At 43.6% G+C, this 22,403-nt stretch overlaps 1 protein-coding gene across 1 annotated transcript in view; it reads left to right on the forward strand.

The window, feature by feature from the left end:
- Ttn (titin) overlaps nucleotides 1–22,403 on the forward strand; it is a 270,592-nt gene that overhangs the window by 216,491 nt on the left and 31,698 nt on the right. The window contains exons 144-153 of the mRNA XM_035446340.1: nucleotides 719–1,006; nucleotides 1,106–1,396; nucleotides 1,483–1,770; nucleotides 1,945–2,532; nucleotides 2,624–2,728; nucleotides 3,359–3,556; nucleotides 3,647–3,943; nucleotides 4,033–4,620; nucleotides 4,722–5,024; nucleotides 5,138–22,243. Coding sequence (XP_035302231.1) covers nucleotides 719–1,006; nucleotides 1,106–1,396; nucleotides 1,483–1,770; nucleotides 1,945–2,532; nucleotides 2,624–2,728; nucleotides 3,359–3,556; nucleotides 3,647–3,943; nucleotides 4,033–4,620; nucleotides 4,722–5,024; nucleotides 5,138–22,243 — 20,052 coding nt within the window. The remainder of the gene's footprint in view (nucleotides 1–718; nucleotides 1,007–1,105; nucleotides 1,397–1,482; nucleotides 1,771–1,944; nucleotides 2,533–2,623; nucleotides 2,729–3,358; nucleotides 3,557–3,646; nucleotides 3,944–4,032; nucleotides 4,621–4,721; nucleotides 5,025–5,137; nucleotides 22,244–22,403) is intronic.

Genomic DNA, 22,403 nt, shown 5'->3' on the forward strand with positions numbered 1-22,403 from the left:
AAGCCTTCTACAAGTATGTAATTGGAAAGTTCTGGAAGTCCTCTTCCTTTCTTCTATTCATGTTATCACCATAACTCCTTCCTGTCTTAAAAAAGTTTCTTGGCAGTATATTTAATCTATTATACAGTTTCTTCCTACAATGAAATAACAAAGGGAGCCAGGGGATATACAGGATGTCTTCATTGAATGTAAGAAAGAAGAATCAAGGTGGGAGGAAGCATTCCTTCAGCATAGATGGAGGCTTAGATCTTCAGGACTCACGTGAAGAGGGGTACAGGTCCTTTAAGGAATGCTTGGTTGGCAAAAGTGCACTGAAAGGTGGAAAGATCTTGGGGGCTAGAGAGATGTGTCAGTAATTTTAGGGCATATTGCTCTTCTGGAGGATCTGCGTTTGGATTGCAGTACATACATCAAGTGCCTTACAACTGCCTATAACTTTACCTCCACGTACCCAGTGTCCATTTCTGGCTCCCAGGGGCTCTGCACTCACCTATGCAGACATACACATAAACACATATTTCAAAAATAAAAGTAAGATTTAAAAAAAAAATGAAAAGATCAATAGAGTATCAAATTGTTAAGGATATTTTTTAAAAAACAAACAAGAAATTGGTTCTATAAATAAAATGTATTTTAGGGATGATGGAACTGTCTTTAAAAATATGTGTGATGCTTAAATTTTTATGACTTTAACTTTCTTCATCCCCAAATTAAATAGTCCCACCCGAGGGAGAACTTGACGCTGAGTTAAGAAAAACACTCATTTTACGTGCTGGAGTTACGATGAGACTCTACGTGCCTGTAAAAGGACGCCCACCTCCAAAGATCACTTGGTCTAAACCAAACGCCAATCTAAGAGAAAGGATTGGATTGGACATAAAGTCAACTGACTTTGACACTTTCTTGCGCTGTGAAAATGTGAACAAATATGATGCAGGAAAATACATCTTAACCTTGGAAAACAGCTGTGGGAAAAAGGAGTACACTATTGTAGTGAAAGTGCTTGGTAAGTCTATTCAAAAAAGAATCATGTGTGTTTGAAACCATAGTTTGTATATATTTTTAAATGTGTCCATCTCTTACTTAACCTCTACTTGTTATTCAGATACTCCTGGACCACCTGTCAATGTGACCGTTAAGGAAATATCCAAGGACTCTGCATACATTACCTGGGATCCTCCCATCATTGATGGCGGGAGCCCCATCATAAACTATGTGGTTGAGAAACGGGATGCAGAGAGGAAATCCTGGTCAACAGTGACAACTGAGTGCTCAAAGACAAGCTTCAGAGTCTCTAACTTGGAGGAAGGGAAATCCTACTTCTTCAGAGTGTTCGCTGAAAATGAGTACGGCATTGGTGATCCAGGTGAAACACGTGATGCCGTCAAAGCCTCTGGTAAGCAATGAACTATGACCCATCCTGTTAAACTACAGCCCACCTTGGTTATCTGTGGCTTAGACTCATCATTTCTCCTCTTTCAGAAACCCCTGGACCCGTTGTTGACCTGAAAGCGCTGGCTGTAACTAAGTCATCTTGTACCATTGGCTGGAAGAAGCCTCGCAGTGATGGCGGAAGTAGAATTACTGGCTATGTGGTCGATTTCCTGACTGAAGAAAATAAGTGGCAACGAGTTATGAAATCATTGAGCCTACAGTACTCCACGAAAGATCTGAAGGAAGGGAAGGAATACACCTTTAGAGTGAGTGCTGAAAATGAAAATGGAGAAGGAACCCCAAGTGAAATCATTGTCATGGCAAAAGATGATGTCGGTAAGCATCTCCCTATGCGTCTTCACTTTCTCTCCCCAATCATCAGAAGTGTATGCTGGAGCCCTAACACACTGGCTTACCAAATGTATACCTTCTAAAACCATAGTAATCTAAGGTTATTGTCTAGTCTTAGTAATTTCAATGCAAAAAATTTGTCTCTTTTTTTTTTCACAGTGGCTCCTGATCTTGACTTAAAGGATCTACCTGATTTGTGCTACTTGGCTAAAGAAAATAGCAACTTCCGTCTTAAGATCCCCATAAAGGGCAAGCCAGCACCATCAGTGTCTTGGAAGAAGGGGGAAGATCCTTTAGCAACTGACACAAGAGTCAGTGTTGAGTCAACTGCAGTTAATACAACTCTTGTAGTATATGATTGCCAAAAATCTGATGCTGGAAAATATACAATCACACTCAAGAATGTTGCTGGCACCAAGGAAGGAACTCTCTCTATAAAGGTGGTTGGCAAGCCTGGCATTCCCACTGGCCCAATCAAATTTGATGAAGTCACAGCAGAGGCCATGACCTTGAAGTGGGGTCCTCCAAAGGATGATGGAGGCTCTGAAATCACCAACTATGTACTAGAGAAGAGAGATTCGGTGAATAACAAGTGGGTGACATGTGCTTCAGCTGTCCAGAAGACCACCTTTAGAGTAACTAGACTACATGAGGGCATAGAATACACCTTCAGGGTCAGTGCTGAAAATAAATATGGTGTAGGAGAAGGCCTGAAGTCAGAGCCAATTGTTGCCAAACATCCATTTGGTAAGTATGTTGAAGCAAAATTTTAAAAAGTGAAATATGGCTTTGTGGAGGTTCCTTTTTATAAATCTTACATACTCTGCTTTTCCCCTAGATGTGCCTGATGCCCCCCCACCTCCCAATATTGTGGATGTCAGACATGATTCAGTATCTCTAACATGGACTGATCCCAAAAAAACTGGTGGCTCACCAATTACAGGTATTTAATTTACTGTCATCCTTTGACCTTTTATTTATTTTTATTTGAGTTAGAAACAAGATTGTTTTACATGTCAATCCCAGTTCCCACTCTCTCCCCTCATCCCCTAACCACCACCCCCCAACTAATACCCTACCTATCACATATCCTTTCTGCTCCCCAGGGAGGGTGAGGCCTTCCATAGGGGGTCATCCGAGTCTATCTTATCCTTTGGGGTAGGGCCTAGGCCCACCCCTGTGTGTCTTGGCTCAGGGGCTATCCCTGTATGTGGATTGGGCTCCCAAAGTCCACAACTATGCATCGGTATTCCTTACAAACATTTTGTTTAAAAAATTATCTGCATAACCAGTAATGCATATTTCTTTTCATGTACACAATTAACAGTTCATAAAGAAAATAACTTTTAGAGCTATTATCTGCTATTTTTCAAAAGGATAATAATTATGTATATTGTAAGAAGAAAAAAAGTGGTGTCATGCCTCTATGATAAAAATATAGATAGCAAAGTAAGATCATCTTTTCACTATATCTGCAAATAAACAACTTGGGTAATGTGTGTGTGTGTGTGTGTTTTTTTAAACCAATCTGTATAATGTCTATCTGAATTGATATGTTCATGGTCACTTGTAGGGTATCATATCGAATTCAAGGAAAGAAACAGCCTTCTATGGAAGAGAGCTAACAAGACTCCTATAAGGATGAAAGATTTCAAAGTGACAGGATTAACTGAAGGTCTTGAATATGAATTCCGAGTTATGGCTATCAATCTAGCAGGAGTGGGGAAGCCCAGCCTACCGTCAGAGCCAGTTGTGGCACTTGATCCAATTGGTAAGCCATTAATAAAGAAAAGCCTAGGGGATTTCACTACATGAAGGAAGCATTGGTGGTTTATTTGATGGGTTTTCCTTTCTGTTTTAGATCCTCCTGGGAAACCTGAGGTTATTAGTGTAACAAGGAATTCAGTGACTCTCATCTGGACAGAACCCAAATACGATGGCGGTCATAAATTAACAGGGTACATAGTAGAGAAGAGGGACCTGCCATCTAAGTCTTGGATGAAAGCCAACCATGTTAATGTTCCAGACTGTGCCTTTACTGTAACTGACCTTGTTGAAGGTGGAAAATATGAATTCAGAATCAGAGCAAAGAATACAGTGGGTGCTATCAGCGCTCCATCAGAGAGCACAGGAACCATCATTTGCAAGGATGAGTACGGTAGGTGATACTTACAGTTTTCCCAACAAAAAGGCAGAAAATTAAACCTTCTTCATTTTCTGATGAACTTTTTTTTTTCTCCTCTGCAGAGGCACCAACCATTGTCCTTGATCCCACAATTAAAGATGGGCTAACAGTCAAAGCAGGGGATACCATTGTTTTAAGTGCCATTAGCATTCTTGGCAAACCCCTTCCAAAGTCAAGTTGGTCCAAGGCAGGAAAAGATATCAGACCATCAGATATTGCCCAAATAACTTCAACCCCAACATCTTCTATGCTGACAGTCAAATATGCCACAAGAAAGGATGCCGGTGAATACACCATCACTGCCACCAATCCTTTTGGCACAAAGGAAGAACATGTGAAGGTCTCAGTCCTTGATGTACCTGGTCCCCCAGGTCCCATCGAAATCAGTAACGTTTCTGCTGAAAAAGCAACACTTACATGGACACCTCCCTTGGAAGATGGCGGATCACCAATTAAGGCTTATGTTCTTGAAAAGAGAGAAACCAGTCGGCTTTTGTGGACTGTGGTATCTGAAGATATTCAGGCCTGCAGGCATGTGGTGACCAAACTTATCCAAGGAAATGAATACCTTTTCCGTGTGTCAGCGGTAAACCATTACGGCAAAGGAGAACCTGTTCAGTCTGAACCTGTCAAAATGGTAGACAGATTTGGTATGTAGAACAAGTGGTAGCTGTGGTAGTGGTTGCCATGAAAACATTTACATAACAGTTCAGTAAATCAGGAATTTACCACAAATCTGCTTCTTTTGTAGGTCCCCCTGGCCCTCCTGGGAAACCAGAGATATCAAATGTCACTAAGAACACAGCCACTGTCAGCTGGAAGAGACCGACTGATGACGGTGGCAGCGAGATCACAGGATATCACATTGAAAGGCGGGAAAAGAAAGGCTTGAGATGGGTGAGAGCAACCAAGACTCCAGTTTCGGATCTCAGGTGCAAAGTAACTGGACTACAAGAAGGAAATACCTACGAATTCCGTGTCAGTGCAGAAAACAGAGCAGGCATTGGTCCACCTAGTGATGCCTCAAATCCTGTCCTGATGAAAGATGCTGCATGTTAGTATTTATCATCTTTCTCAACCTTCATTTCAGCCTTCCAATGTTTTATATAAAGTACCCAGAAGCAAAACTTGTCATTAATTATTTTTATCCTTCTTCCTTTTGTTCAGATCCTCCAGGACCACCTTCAAATGCGCATGTCACTGATACTACCAAGAAATCCGCATCTTTAGCATGGGGCAAACCTCATTATGATGGTGGGCTTGAAATCACCGGCTATGTGGTGGAGCATCAAAAAGTAGGAGATGATGCCTGGATAAAAGATACAGCAGGAACAGCCCTTAGAATCACCCAGTTTGTTGTTCCTGATCTTCAAACTAAAGAAAAATATAATTTTAGAATTAGTGCCATCAATGATGCAGGTGTCGGGGAACCAGCAGTGATTCCAAATGTTGAAATTGTGGAGAAGGAAATGGCTCCTGATTTTGAGCTAGATGCTGAGCTGCGAAGAACACTTGTGGTTAGGGCAGGACTCAGCATCAGGATCTTTGTGCCAATTAAAGGTCGCCCTGCCCCTGAAGTGACATGGACCAAAGATAATATCAACCTGAAGCACCGAGCCAACATCGAAAATACAGAGTCATTTACTCTTCTCATCATCCCAGAATGTAACAGATATGACACCGGTAAATTTGTGATGACCATTGAAAACCCAGCTGGGAAGAAGAGTGGCTTTGTCAACGTCAGAGTCCTAGACACACCAGGTCCTGTCCTTAACCTAAGGCCTACAGACATCACAAAAGACAGTGTCACCCTACACTGGGACCTACCTTTGATAGATGGGGGCTCACGTATAACCAACTACATTGTGGAGAAACGTGAAGCAACAAGGAAATCATACTCCACAGTCACCACTAAGTGCCATAAATGTACATATAAAGTAACTGGCTTGACAGAAGGCTGTGAATACTTCTTCAGAGTAATGGCAGAAAATGAATATGGAATTGGTGAACCAACAGAAACTACAGAGCCTGTAAGAGCCTCTGAAGCACCATTACCCCCAGATAGTCTTAACATTATGGACATAACCAAGAGCACAGTCAGCCTGGCATGGCCCAAACCCAGACATGATGGTGGCAGCAAGATCACTGGCTATGTGATTGAAGCCCAAAGGAAAGGGTCTGACCAGTGGACCCACATCTCAACTGTGAAAGGGTTAGAATGTGTGGTGAGGAATCTAACTGAAGGAGAGGAATATACCTTCCAAGTGATGGCAGTTAACAGTGCGGGCAGAAGTGCTCCTAGAGAAAGCAGACCTGTCATCGTCAAGGAGCAGACAATGCTTCCGGAGTTGGATCTTCGTGGCATCTATCAGAAGCTAGTCATTGCCAGAGCTGGTGACAACATCAAAGTGGAAATTCCAGTACTCGGTCGACCAAAGCCCACAGTTACATGGAAAAAAGGAGACCAAATTCTTAAACAGACACAGAGAGTTAATGTTGAAAACACAGCAACTTCAACCATCTTAAATATCAATGAGTGTGTTAGAAGTGATAGTGGACCCTATCCACTAACAGCAAAGAACACTGTAGGAGAGGTTGGTGATGTCATAACCATTCAAGTCCATGATATCCCAGGACCACCTACAGGACCAATAAAATTTGATGAAGTGTCATCTGACTTTGTAACCTTCTCTTGGGAGCCACCAGAAAATGATGGAGGTGTACCAATAAGCAACTATGTAGTAGAAATGCGACAGACAGATAGTACTACATGGGTAGAGTTAGCAACAACTGTTATCCGTACTACCTACAAAGCCACTCACCTGACCACAGGAGTGGAGTATCAATTCCGTGTAAGAGCACAAAATAGATATGGAGTCGGACCTGGCATCACATCGGCATCTGTGGTTGCTAACTATCCATTTAAGGTGCCTGGGCCTCCTGGCACCCCTCAGGTTACTGCAGTCACCAAAGACTCTATGACAATTAGCTGGCATGAACCACTTTCTGATGGTGGAAGCCCCATTTTAGGATATCATATTGAAAGAAAAGAACGAAATGGCATTCTCTGGCAGACTGTGAGCAAAGCATTAGTGCCAGGCAACATTTTCAAATCAACGGGGCTTACAGATGGCATTGCTTATGAATTCCGGGTAATTGCAGAAAACATGGCAGGCAAGAGCAAACCAAGCAAGCCATCTGAACCAATGTTTGCTCTGGATCCCATTGACCCACCTGGGAAACCAGTACCTCTAAACATTACGAGACACACAGTGACACTGAAGTGGGCTAAGCCTGAATATACTGGAGGATTTAAAATCACTAGCTATGTGGTTGAAAAGAGGGACCTTCCTAATGGACGATGGCTGAAGGCCAACTTCAGCAACATTTTAGAGAATGAATTTACAGTCAGCGGCCTAACTGAAGATGCTGCTTATGAGTTCCGTGTGATTGCCAAAAATGCTGCAGGTGCCATTAGTCCACCATCTGAGCCATCAGATGCCATCACATGCAGGGATGACCTTGAAGCGCCAAGAATAATGGTGGATGTTAAATTTAAGGATACTATCACCTTAAAAGCTGGTGAAGCATTCAAGCTAGAAGCTGATGTTTCCGGTCGCCCACCTCCAACAATGGAATGGACTAAGGATGGAAAGGAGCTTGAAGGCACAGGGAAATTGGAGATAAAAATTGCAGACTTTTCCACTCATCTGATAAACAAGGATTCATCGAGAACAGACAGTGGGGCTTACATCCTGACAGCAACTAATCCCGGTGGCTTTGCCAAACACATTTTCAATGTCAGAGTTCTTGATAGACCAGGACCACCTGAAGGACCTTTAGCTGTGTCTGACGTGACATCAGAAAAGTGTGTATTGTCATGGTTGCCTCCACTGGATGATGGAGGTGCCAAAATTGACCATTACATAGTACAGAAACGTGAAACCAGCAGGTTGGCATGGACAAATGTTGCCACAGAAGCCCAAGTCACAAAACTGAAGGTCACTAAGCTCCTGAAAGGCAATGAATATATATTCCGTGTCATGGCTGTAAATAAATATGGAGTTGGAGAGCCACTAGAGTCAGAGCCTGTGCTTGCAGTGGATCCCTATGGACCACCTGACCCACCCAAGAACCCTGAAGTCACAACCATCACCAAAGACTCCATGGTTGTGTGCTGGGGATATCCTGACTCTGATGGTGGAAGTGAAATCATCAATTACATTGTGGAACGGCGTGATAAAGCTGGCCAACGCTGGGTAAAATGCAACAAAAAGACTCTTACTGACTTAAGATTTAAAGTGTCTGGACTGACAGAAGGACACGAATATGAGTTCAGAATTATGGCAGAAAATGCAGCTGGAATTAGTGCACCAAGTGCTACCAGCCCATTTTACAAAGCTTGTGACACTGTGTTTAAACCTGGCCCACCAGGCAACCCACGTGTCCTTGATACAAGCAGGTCCTCCATTTCAATTGCGTGGAATAAACCTATCTATGATGGAGGTTCAGAAATCACTGGGTATATGGTTGAGATTGCCCTTCCTGAAGAAGATGAATGGCAGGTTGTCACTCCCCCAGCTGGGCTCAAGGCAACTTCTTATACCATCACCAACCTCATAGAGAATCAGGAATATAAAATCCGTATCTATGCCATGAATTCTGAAGGACTTGGAGAACCAGCCCTGGTTCCTGGAACTCCAAAAGCAGAAGATAGAATGCTGCCTCCAGAGATTGAACTAGATGCTGACTTACGCAAAGTTGTTACTATAAGAGCCTGTTGCACCCTGAGACTCTTTGTTCCCATCAAAGGGAGACCAGCACCTGAGGTCAAGTGGGCCAGAGAGCATGGAGAATCTTTGGATAAAGCCAGCATTGAATCCACAAGCTCTTATACTCTGCTTATTGTTGGAAATGTTAACAGATTCGACAGTGGCAAGTACATACTAACTGTGGAAAACAGCTCGGGCAGCAAGTCTGCATTTGTCAATGTTAGAGTGCTAGATACACCAGGCCCTCCACAGAATCTAAAGATAAAGGAGGTCACAAAGACATCTGTCACATTGACATGGGAGCCTCCTCTAATTGATGGAGGCTCAAAAATAAAGAACTACATTGTTGAGAAGCGAGAATCCACAAGAAAGGCATATTCAACTGTGGCAACAAATTGCCATAAGACTTCCTGGAAAGTAGACCAGCTTCAAGAGGGCTGCAGTTACTATTTCCGGGTTCTTGCTGAAAATGAATATGGCATTGGACTGCCTGCTGAAACCGCAGAGTCTGTGAAAGCATCAGAACGACCTCTTCCTCCAGGGAAAATAACTTTGATGGACGTCACAAGAAACAGTGTATCTCTCTCTTGGGAGAAGCCAGAACATGATGGAGGCAGCCGAATTCTTGGCTACATTGTAGAGATGCAGAGCAAAGGCAGTGACAAATGGGCCACATGTGCCACAGTGAAAGTCACCGAAGCTACCATCACTGGATTGATCCAGGGTGAAGAATACTCTTTCCGTGTTTCAGCTCAGAACGAAAAGGGAATCAGTGATCCCAGACAACTGAGTGTTCCAGTGATTGCTAAAGACCTTGTTATCCCACCCGCCTTCAAACTCCTCTTCAATACTTTCACTGTACTGGCAGGTGAAGACCTGAAAATCGATGTACCATTTATTGGACGCCCAACCCCAGCTGTCACCTGGCATAAAGATGAGGTGCCACTGAAGCAAACAACTAGAGTAAATGCAGAGAGCACAGAGAACAATTCCCTACTGACAATAAAGGAAGCCTGCCGAGAAGATGTTGGCCATTACACAGTTAAACTGACTAACTCTGCAGGTGAAGCTACTGAAACCCTTAATGTTATTGTTCTTGACAAACCAGGGCCTCCAACTGGACCAGTCAAAATGGATGAAGTGACAGCAGACAGTGTTACTCTTTCCTGGGAACCACCCAAGTACGATGGAGGAAGTTCTATCAATAATTATATTGTCGAAAAGCGGGACACATCCACGACCACCTGGCAAATTGTATCAGCTACTGTGGCAAGAACAACCATAAAGGCCTGCAGACTCAAGACTGGGTGTGAATATCAGTTTAGAATTGCTGCTGAAAATAGATATGGGAAGAGTACCTATCTCAATTCAGAGCCTGTAATTGCCCAGTACCCATTCAAAGTGCCAGGTCCACCTGGCACACCATTTGTCACACTTGCCTCCAAAGACAGCATGGAAGTACAGTGGCATGAGCCAGTCAGTGATGGTGGGAGCAGAGTCATTGGCTATCATCTAGAGCGCAAGGAAAGAAACAGCATCCTCTGGGTCAAGCTAAATAAAACACCTATTCCTCAAACCAAGTTCAAGACAACTGGCCTTGAAGAAGGCATTGAATATGAATTCAGAGTGTCTGCAGAGAACATTGTCGGCATTGGCAAGCCAAGTAAACCATCAGAATGTTACGTAGCTCGAGACCCATGTGATCCACCAGGACGGCCAGAGGCAATCATTGTTACAAGGAATTCTGTGACTCTTCAGTGGAAGAAACCCACCTATGATGGTGGAAGCAAGATCACTGGTTATGTCGTTGAGAAGAAAGAATTACCTGATGGCCGCTGGATGAAAGCCAGTTTTACAAATATTATTGACACCCAGTTTGAGGTAACTGGCCTAATTGAAGATCACAGATACGAATTCAGGGTTATAGCTCGAAATGCTGCAGGAGTGTTCAGTGAGCCCTCAGAAAGCACTGGGGCAATAACAGCAAGAGATGAGGTAGAGCCACCGAGAATAAGCATGGACCCCAAATACAAAGACACAGTTGTGGTTCATGCTGGTGAATCATTCAAAGTTGATGCAGATATATACGGCAAACCAATACCAACCACTCAGTGGGTTAAAGGTGACCAGGAACTTTCAAGCACAGCTCGGTTAGAAATAAAGAGCACTGACTTTGCCACCAGTCTCAGCATCAAAGATGCAATACGTGTTGACAGTGGCAATTACATCCTGAAGGCCAAAAACGTTGCGGGAGAGAGATCGGTTACTGTCAACGTCAAAGTTCTTGATAGACCAGGCCCACCTGAGGGACCTGTTGCTATATCAGGGGTTACAGCAGAAAAATGTACACTAGCATGGAAACCCCCACTTCAGGATGGTGGGAGTGATATCACAAATTATATTGTGGAAAGGCGAGAAACCAGCCGCCTAGTCTGGACTCTGGTTGATGCCAATGTACAAACTCTCAGCTGCAAAGTTACAAAGCTTCTAGAAGGCAATGAATATATATTCCGCATAATGGCTGTAAACAAATATGGTGTTGGTGAACCTCTTGAATCTGAGCCATTAATTGCCAAGAATCCATTTGTAGTTCCAGATGCACCCAAAGCTCCAGAAGTTACAGCTGTGACCAAAGACTCAATGATTGTTGTGTGGGAAAGGCCAGCATCTGATGGTGGCAGTGAAATTCTAGGATATGTTCTAGAGAAACGGGACAAAGAAGGCATAAGATGGACAAGATGTCACAAGCGTCTCATTGGAGAACTGCGCTTGAGAGTGACTGGACTCATAGAAAATCACAATTATGAATTCAGAGTCTCAGCCGAAAATGCTGCTGGCCTTAGTGAACCAAGCCCCCCTTCTGCTTACCAAAAGGCTTGTGACCCCATTTATAAGCCAGGCCCTCCAAACAACCCCAAAGTCATGGATGTTACCAGATCTTCAGTTTTCCTTTCTTGGAGCAAACCTATATATGATGGTGGCTGTGAAATCCAAGGATACATTGTTGAGAAATGTGACGTGAGTGTTGGTGAGTGGACAATGTGTACACCACCAACTGGGATCAATAAAACAAATCTAGAAGTAGAGAAGCTATTGGAAAAGCATGAATACAACTTCCGGATCTGTGCCATTAATAAAGCTGGAGTTGGGGAGCATGCTGATGTCCCTGGACCTGTAATGGTTGAAGAAAAGCTTGAGGCACCTGATGTAGATCTTGACCTTGAACTAAGGAAGGTTATTAACATAAGGGCAGGTGGCTCCTTAAGGTTGTTTGTTCCTATAAGAGGTCGTCCTACACCAGAAGTTAAGTGGGGGAAGGTAGATGGTGAAATCAGAGACTCAGCTATCATTGATGTCACTAGCAGCTTCACCTCTCTTGTCCTTGATAATGTCAATCGATATGATAGTGGAAAATACACTCTCACATTGGAAAACAGCAGTGGAACGAAATCTGCTTTTGTGACTGTGAGGGTTCTGGACACACCAAGCCCACCTGTTAACCTGAAAGTCACCGAAATCACCAAAGACTCAGTATCAATTACATGGGAACCTCCTCTGTTGGATGGAGGTTCAAAAATTAAAAATTACATTGTTGAGAAACGCGAAGCCACGAGAAAATCATATGCTGCTGTTGTAACAAACTGCCATAAGAATTCTTGGAAAATTGAACAACTTCAAGAAGGTTGCAGTTACTACTTCAGAGTCACCGCTGAGAACGAATATGGTATTGGCCTTCCCGCCCGCACTGCAGATCCCATCAAGGTTGCAGAAGTCCCACAACCTCCAGGGAAAATAACCGTGGATGATGTCACCAGAAACAGTGTCTCTTTGAGTTGGACAAAGCCTGAACATGATGGTGGCAGTAAAATCATTCAGTACATTGTAGAAATGCAAGCTAAAAACACTGATAAGTGGTCAGAGTGTGCTAGGGTCAAGTCCCTTGAAGCAGTTATCACCAACCTAACTCAGGGGGAAGAATATCTTTTCAGAGTCGTTGCTGTAAATGAAAAAGGAAGAAGTGACCCTAGGTCCCTTGCAGTTCCAATAGTTGCCAAAGATCTGGTCATTGAGCCAGATGTAAGACCAGCATTCAGCAGTTACAGTGTACAGGTTGGCCAAGATTTGAAAATAGAAGTACCAATTTCTGGACGTCCTAAACCAACCATTTCCTGGACTAAAGATGGGGTGCCACTGAAGCAGACCACAAGAATCAATGTTACTGACTCCCTTGACCTCACCACACTCAGTATTAAAGAAACTCATAAGGACGATGGTGGCCAGTATGGAATCACAGTTGCCAATGTTGTTGGTCAGAAAACAGCAGCCATTGAAATTATAACTTTAGATAAACCTGATCCTCCAAAGGGGCCTGTTAAATTTGATGAAGTCAGTGCTGAGAGTATTACATTATCCTGGAACCCTCCCTTATACACAGGGGGTTGCCAAATAACCAATTACATTGTTCAGAAAAGAGATACAACCACCACAGTATGGGATGTCGTCTCTGCTACTGTTGCCAGAACTACACTCAAAGTAACCAAATTGAAAACTGGTACAGAATACCAATTCAGAATATTTGCTGAAAACCGATATGGACAGAGCTTTGCTTTAGAGTCTGAACCAATCGTAGCTCAATATCCCTACAAAGAACCGGGCCCTCCAGGAACACCATTTGTCACAGCCATCTCCAAAGACTCTATGGTTGTACAATGGCATGAACCAATCAATAATGGTGGAAGCCCAGTCATAGGTTACCACCTTGAGAGAAAGGAAAGGAATAGTATTTTGTGGACAAAAGTCAACAAAACCATTATTCATGACACCCAGTTTAAAGCACTGAACCTTGAAGAAGGCATCGAGTATGAATTTAGAGTTTATGCTGAAAATATTGTTGGTGTAGGGAAGGCAAGCAAGAATTCTGAATGCTATGTAGCTCGAGACCCCTGTGACCCACCAGGAACCCCAGAAGCAATAATAGTTAAGAGAAATGAAATCACTTTACAGTGGACCAAGCCTGTGTATGATGGTGGAAGTATGATTACAGGTTACATCGTAGAGAAACGCGATTTACCTGAGGGTCGATGGATGAAAGCCAGTTTCACAAATGTCATTGAAACTCAATTCACTGTGTCAGGACTTACTGAAGATCAAAGATATGAATTCAGAGTCATTGCAAAGAATGCAGCTGGTGCAATAAGTAAGCCCTCTGATAGCACCGGACCAATAACTGCCAAGGATGAGGTTGAACTCCCACGGATTTCAATGGATCCGAAGTTCAGAGACACAATAGTGGTAAATGCTGGAGAAACATTCAGACTTGAGGCTGATGTCCATGGCAAGCCCCTACCCACCATTGAGTGGCTAAGAGGAGATAAGGAAATTGAAGAATCTGCTAGATGTGAAATAAAGAACACAGATTTCAAAGCTTTGCTTATTGTAAAAGATGCCATTAGAATTGATGGTGGACAGTATATTTTGAGAGCCTCTAATGTTGCTGGTTCTAAGTCATTCCCAGTAAATGTGAAAGTGCTAGACAGACCAGGACCCCCAGAAGGGCCAGTTCAGGTTACAGGAGTCACATGTGAAAAATGCACTTTGGCATGGTCTCCACCACTTCAAGATGGCGGCAGTGACATTTCTCACTATGTTGTTGAGAAGCGAGAAACTAGTCGACTTGCATGGACCGTAGTTGCTTCAGAAGTTGTGACTAACTCTCTGAAAGTTACCAAGCTCTTAGAGGGGAATGAATATATTTTCAGAATAATGGCTGTCAACAAGTACGGTATTGGAGAGCCTTTGGAATCTGCTCCAGTGCTCATGAAAAATCCATTTGTGCTTCCTGGACCACCAAAGAGCTTGGAAGTCACAAACATTGCCAAGGACTCTATGACTGTCTGCTGGAATCGACCAGACAGTGATGGTGGAAGTGAGATTATTGGTTATATTGTGGAGAAAAGAGACAGAAGTGGTATTCGGTGGATAAAATGCAACAAACGCCGCATCACAGATTTGCGGCTCAGGGTAACAGGATTAACAGAAGACCATGAATATGAATTTAGAGTCTCTGCAGAAAATGCCGCTGGGGTTGGAGAACCAAGTCCAGCTACTGTTTATTATAAGGCTTGTGATCCTGTGTTCAAACCTGGCCCACCCACCAATGCACACATTGTAGACACCACTAAAAGTTCAATTACACTTGCCTGGAGCAAACCTATCTATGATGGTGGCAGTGAGATCCTGGGCTACATCGTAGAAATCTGTAAAGCAGATGAAGAAGAATGGCAAGTAGTTACTCCACAGACCGGCCTGAGAGTCACTCGATTTGAAATTTCCAAACTCACTGAACACCAAGAATATAAAATACGAGTTTGTGCCCTCAACAAAGTTGGTTTAGGTGAGGCCGCCTCAGTTCCTGGTACCGTGAAACCAGAAGATAAACTTGAAGCTCCTGAACTTGACCTTGACTCTGAATTAAGAAAAGGAATTGTTGTAAGAGCTGGTGGATCTGCCAGAATCCACATTCCTTTCAAAGGTCGTCCAACACCTGAGATCACTTGGTCAAAAGAAGAAGGTGAATTCACAGATAAAGTCCAAATTGAGAAGGGAATTAACTTCACCCAACTCTCAATAGATAACTGTGACAGAAATGATGCCGGGAAATACATTCTCAAGTTGGAGAACAGCAGCGGGTCTAAGTCAGCTTTTGTAACTGTGAAAGTACTTGACACTCCAGGGCCCCCACAGAATTTAGCTGTCAAGGAAGTGAGAAAAGACTCTGTCCTTCTGGTATGGGAACCGCCTCTCATTGATGGTGGGGCAAAGGTCAAGAACTATGTAATTGACAAGCGAGAGTCAACCCGAAAGGCCTATGCTAATGTGAGTAGTAAGTGCAATAAAACAAGCTTTAAAGTTGAGAATCTGACTGAAGGAGCCATCTATTACTTCAGAGTCATGGCTGAGAATGAATTTGGAGTTGGTGTTCCTGCAGAAACCTCTGATGCTGTGAAGGCTTCTGAGCCTCCTTCCCCACCAGGAAAGGTAACACTCACCGATGTGTCCCAAACCAGTGCATCACTTATGTGGGAGAAACCTGAACATGATGGTGGTAGCAGAATCCTGGGGTATGTGGTTGAAATGCAGCCCAAAGGAACAGAAAAATGGAGTGTAGTGGCTGAATCCAAAGTCTGTAATGCAGTTGTTACTGGCCTGAGCTCTGGACAAGAATATCAGTTCCGCGTCAAAGCTTACAATGAGAAAGGAAAAAGTGACCCAAGAGTGCTTGGCGTTCCTGTCATAGCCAAGGACTTGACTATACAGCCTAGTTTTAAGTTACCATTTAATACATACAGTGTCCAAGCAGGAGAGGATCTGAAAATAGAAATTCCAGTCATAGGCCGACCAAGACCGAAAATTTCTTGGGTCAAAGATGGTGAGCCCCTTAAACAGACCACAAGAGTAAATGTTGAAGAAACAGCTACTTCGACTATTTTACATATTAAAGAGAGTAGCAAAGATGACTTTGGAAAATACAGTGTCACGGCAACAAACAGCGCAGGCACAGCAACAGAAAACCTCAGCATTATTGTTTTGGAAAAGCCTGGCCCTCCAGTTGGACCAGTGAAGTTTGATGAAGTTAGTGCAGACTTTGTGGTCATATCTTGGGAACCTCCAGCCTATACTGGCGGGTGCCAAATAAGCAACTACATTGTAGAGAAGCGAGATACTACCACCACCAACTGGCAGATGGTGTCAGCAACAGTTGCCAGAACCACCATTAAAATAGGCAAACTGAAAACAGGCACTGAATACCAGTTTAGGATTTTTGCTGAGAACAGGTATGGAAAGAGTGTGCCCTTGGACTCTAAACCAGTTATTGTACAGTATCCGTTTAAAGAACCTGGACCTCCTGGAACCCCTTTTGTGACATCTGTCTCAAAAGATCAAATGCTTGTGCAATGGCATGAGCCAGTTAATGATGGAGGCAGCAAAGTTATTGGCTACCATCTTGAACAGAAGGAAAAGAATAGCATTCTGTGGGTTAAGTTGAATAAGATCCCCATCCAAGACACCAAATTCAAAACCACTGGGCTTGATGAAGGACTTGAATATGAGTTTAGAGTTTCTGCTGAGAACATTGTGGGCATTGGCAAGCCTAGCAAAGTGTCCGAGTGCTATGTTGCACGTGACCCATGTGATCCACCTGGCCGACCAGAAGCCATTGTTATCACAAGAAATAGTGTCACACTCAAATGGAAGAAACCTGCTTATGATGGTGGCAGCAAGATAACTGGTTATATTGTAGAAAAGAAAGACCTACCTGATGGCCGATGGATGAAAGCCAGCTTCACCAATGTTGTGGAAACTGAATTTACAGTGACTGGGCTTGTAGAAGACCAAAGATATGAATTTAGAGTAATTGCAAGAAATGCAGCTGGCAACTTTAGTGAGCCGTCTGAAAGCAGTGGTGCCATCACTGCAAGGGATGAAATTGATGCACCAAATGCCTCACTGGACCCAAAATATAGAGATGTCATCATTGTTCATGCTGGAGAGACCTTTGTTCTTGAAGCTGATATCCGTGGCAAACCTATACCTGATATAGTTTGGTCAAAAGATGGGAACGAACTCGAAGAAACAGCTGCTCGGATGGAAATTAAATCTACTCTCCAGAAAACAACCCTTGTTGTCAAAGACTGCATCCGTACTGATGGAGGGCAGTACACCTTGAAGCTCAGCAATGTAGGTGGCACCAAGACCATACCTATCACCGTAAAGGTGCTGGATAGGCCAGGGCCTCCTGAAGGACCTCTTAAAGTCACTGGAGTTACAGCCGAAAAGTGTTACTTGGCATGGAACCCACCTTTGCAAGATGGTGGTGCTAGTATTTCACATTACATTATTGAAAAGAGAGAAACAAGCAGACTCTCCTGGACCCAGGTTTCCACTGAGGTACAGGCACTTAACTACAAAGTCACTAAATTACTTCCTGGGAATGAGTACATTTTCCGGGTTATGGCAGTAAATAAATATGGAATTGGAGAGCCCCTGGAATCTGAGCCTGTGATAGCCTGTAATCCTTATAAGCTTCCAGGCCCTCCTTCAACACCAGAGGCCTCAGCAATCACCAAAGACTCCATGGTACTAACATGGACACGGCCAGTGGATGATGGAGGTGCTGAAATTGAGGGGTACATTCTTGAAAAGCGAGATAAGGAGGGAATAAGATGGACCAAGTGCAACAAGAAAACATTAACAGATCTTCGGTTCAGGGTAACTGGTCTCACAGAAGGCCATTCCTATGAATTCAGAGTTGCCGCTGAGAATGCAGCTGGTGTTGGGGAACCCAGTGAGCCATCTGTTTTCTTCCGGGCATGTGATGCCTTGTATCCTCCAGGTCCACCAAGCAACCCCAAAGTGACAGATACCTCCAGATCTTCTGTCTCGCTAGCATGGAATAAGCCCATTTATGATGGCGGTGCACCTGTTAGAGGCTATGTTATTGAGCTCAAGGAAGCTGCTGCTGATGAATGGACTACCTGTACTCCACCAACAGGATTGCAAGGGAAGCAGTTCACAGTGACCAAGCTGAAAGAGAATACCGAGTACAACTTCCGTATCTGTGCTTTCAATACTGAAGGTGTAGGTGAACCTGCCACGATCCCCGGCTCCGTTGTTGCTCAGGAGAGGGCAGAGCCACCAGAAATAGAACTTGATGCTGATCTCAGAAAGGTGGTCACTCTTCGTGCAAGTGCCACTCTGCGCTTATTTGTCACTATCAAAGGCCGGCCAGAACCTGAAGTTAAATGGGAAAAGGCTGAAGGCATTCTCACAGAGAGGGCCCAGATTGAGGTGACTAGTTCATATACGATGCTGGTGATTGACAATGTGACCAGATTTGACAGCGGTCGATACAACCTCACCCTAGAAAACAACAGTGGCTCCAAGACGGCTTTTGTCAATGTCAGAGTTCTTGACTCACCAAGTGCACCTGTGAACCTGACTGTGAGAGAAGTGAAGAAAGACTCAGTGACACTGTCCTGGGAGCCACCACTTATTGATGGAGGAGCAAAGATTACAAATTATATCGTTGAGAAACGAGAAACTACAAGAAAAGCTTATGCTACCATTACAAACAATTGCACTAAGAACACTTTCAAAATTGAAAATCTACAAGAAGGGTGCTCTTATTACTTCCGAGTCCTGGCTTCCAATGAATATGGTATTGGTTTACCAGCTGAAACAACAGAACCTGTTAAAGTGTCTGAACCACCACTTCCCCCTGGAAGAGTGACCCTTGTAGATGTGACCCGTAATACAGCTACAATTAAGTGGGAGAAGCCAGAAAGCGATGGTGGCAGCAAAATCACTGGTTATGTCGTTGAAATGCAGACAAAAGGCAGCGAAAAGTGGAGCACATGCACACAAGTGAAGACACTGGAGGCAACCATATCTGGCCTAACTGCGGGAGAAGAATATGTCTTCAGAGTAGCTGCAGTTAATGAAAAAGGAAGAAGTGACCCAAGACAGCTTGGAGTGCCAGTCATTGCAAAAGATATTGAAATAAAGCCTTCGGTTGAGCTTCCTTTCAATACTTTCAATGTTAAGGCTAAGGACCAACTCAAAATTGACATCCCATTCAAAGGAAGACCTCAGGCTACTGTGACCTGGCAAAAAGACGGTCAGGTTCTTAGAGAGACAACTAGAGTCAACGTGTCTTCCACGAAGACTGTAACAACGCTATCTATTAAAGAAGCTTCAAGAGAAGATGTTGGAACTTACGAATTGTGCGTTTCCAATACTGCTGGATCCATAACAGTTCCTATTACTGTCATTGTCCTTGACAGGCCAGGACCTCCAGGACCCATACGCATTGATGAAGTTAGTTGTGACAATGTGTCCATTTCTTGGACTCCTCCAGAATATGATGGTGGCTGCCAAATTAGCAACTATATTGTTGAGAAGAGGGAAACCACTTCTACAACATGGCAGGTAGTTTCACAGGCAGTGGCAAGAACGTCCATTAAAATAGTCCGCTTGACAACAGGAAGTGAGTATCAGTTCCGTGTTTGTGCAGAGAATCGGTATGGAAAGAGCTCCTACAGCGAATCATCAGCTGTTGTTGCTGAGTATCCATTCAGCCCCCCAGGGCCTCCTGGTACTCCTAAAGTTGTGCATGCCACAAAATCCACCATGGTTGTAAGCTGGCAGGTGCCGGTTAATGACGGAGGAAGCCAAGTCATTGGCTATCACCTTGAATACAAAGAAAGAAGCAGCATTCTCTGGTCAAAGGCAAACAAAGTGCTCATTGCAGATACTCAGATGAAGGTCTCCGGTCTTGATGAGGGGCTGATGTATGAGTACCGTGTATATGCTGAGAATATTGCTGGAATTGGCAAATGCAGTAAAGCATGTGAACCAGTCTCTGCAAGAGATCCTTGTGACCCTCCTGGACAACCTGAAGTTACCAATATCACAAGGAAATCAGTGTCTCTTAAGTGGTCTAAACCACGTTATGATGGTGGAGCTAAGATCACTGGATACATTGTTGAACGCAGAGAACTTCCTGACGGCAGGTGGCTGAAATGCAACTTCACTAATGTACAGGAAACATACTTTGAAGTAACTGAGCTCACTGAAGACCAGCGTTATGAATTCCGGGTTTTTGCAAGAAATGCTGCTGATTCAGTTAGTGAACCATCTGAATCCACTGGACCTATTACAGTGAAAGATGATGTTGAAGCACCTAGAATTATGATGGATGTCAAATTCCGAGATGTCATTGTTGTCAAAGCTGGAGAAGTCCTTAAGATAAATGCAGACATTGCGGGGCGACCTCTGCCAGTAATTTCCTGGGCCAAAGATGGGGTAGAAATTGAGGAAAGGGCAAAAACAGAAATTGTCTCAACAGACTATAATACCACATTAACAGTTAAAGACTGTGTAAGACGAGACACTGGACAGTATGTACTTACACTGAAGAATGTTGCAGGAACAAAAACTATGGCAGTTAATTGTAAAGTACTTGATAAACCTGGCCCACCAGCAGGACCACTTGAAATAACTGGTCTTACTGCTGAGAAGTGCTCTCTTTCCTGGGGACGTCCCCAAGAAGATGGTGGTGCAGATATTGACTACTACATTGTAGAAAAGCGTGAAACAAGCCGCCTCGCATGGACAATATGTGAAGCAGAGTTGAGGACAACATCTTGTAAGGTGACCAAGCTACTCAAAGGCAACGAATATATCTTTAGAGTAACTGGGGTTAATAAATACGGTGTCGGGGAGCCTCTAGAAAGTGTGCCTGTGAAGGCACTAGATCCGTTCACCATTCCTAGTCCACCCACATCTTTGGAAATCACATCTGTGACCAAAGATTCCATGACACTTTGCTGGTCAAGACCTGAGACTGATGGAGGCAGTGACATCTCCGGATACATAATTGAAAGACGTGAGAAGAACAGCCTACGGTGGATGCGTGTGAATAAAAAACCAGTTTATGATCTGAGAGTGAAGTCAACAGGACTCCGGGAAGGATGCGAATATGAGTATCGGGTTTTTGCAGAAAACGCTGCTGGCCTAAGTCTTCCAAGTGAAACATCTCCCTTAGTTCGAGCAGAAGACCCAGTGTTCCTGCCTTCTCCTCCATCCAAACCCAGAATTGTAGACTCAAGCAAGACAACTATCACCATCGGTTGGGTTAAGCCTTTGTTTGATGGTGGGGCTCCAATAACAGGATATACGGTAGAATACAAAAGGTCTGATGAAACTGACTGGAAAGCTGCCATTCAGAGTTTCAGAGGCACAGAATATACAATGAGTGGGCTAACAACCGGAGCTGAATATGTTTTCAGAGTGAGGTCTGTCAATAAGGTTGGTGCCAGTGACCCCAGTGATAGCTCTGACCCCCAGGTAGCAAAAGAAAGAGAAGAAGAACCTGTATTTGATGTTGACAGTGAAATGAGGAAGACTTTGGTTGTCAAGGCTGGCTCCTCATTTACCATGACTGTTCCTTTCAGAGGAAGACCAATACCCAATGTCTCGTGGAGTAAGCCTGACACTGACCTCCGCACTAGAGCGTACATTGATTCCACAGATTCTCGTACATCTCTTACTATTGAAAATGCCAGCAGAAACGATTCTGGAAAATACACACTAACAATTCAGAATGTTTTGAGTGCTGCTTCGATGACCTTCATTGTCAAAGTTTTAGATTCCCCAGGTCCTCCAGCCAATATTACTGTACATGAAGTAACCAAGGAGACTGCTATGCTGTCCTGGGATGTTCCTGAAAATGATGGTGGAGCACCAGTGAAGAATTACCACATAGAAAAACGTGAGGCCAGCAAGAAGGCGTGGGTATCTGTCACTAACAACTGCAACCGCCTCTCTTACAAAGTAACCAACTTACAAGAAGGAGCTATTTACTACTTCAGAGTGTCTGGAGAAAACGAGTTTGGTGTTGGTGTGCCAGCTGAAACGAAAGAAGGTGTCAAAATAACAGGTACATATTAAGAACAAAATAAGTCCATATTTTACTATAATAATATGAATCACTCTAATTAGTTATATTTAGTCTTAAAGACTTTTGGTTCACAGCCCCAAACTATTTATGCCATAATACAAAACAAATCTCCAATAATTGATATAGCTAGAAAGTTAGC

Source organism: Cricetulus griseus, chromosome 6, assembly GCF_003668045.3.
Source record: "Cricetulus griseus strain 17A/GY chromosome 6, alternate assembly CriGri-PICRH-1.0, whole genome shotgun sequence".
Taxonomy (NCBI): Eukaryota; Metazoa; Chordata; class Mammalia; order Rodentia; family Cricetidae; genus Cricetulus; species Cricetulus griseus.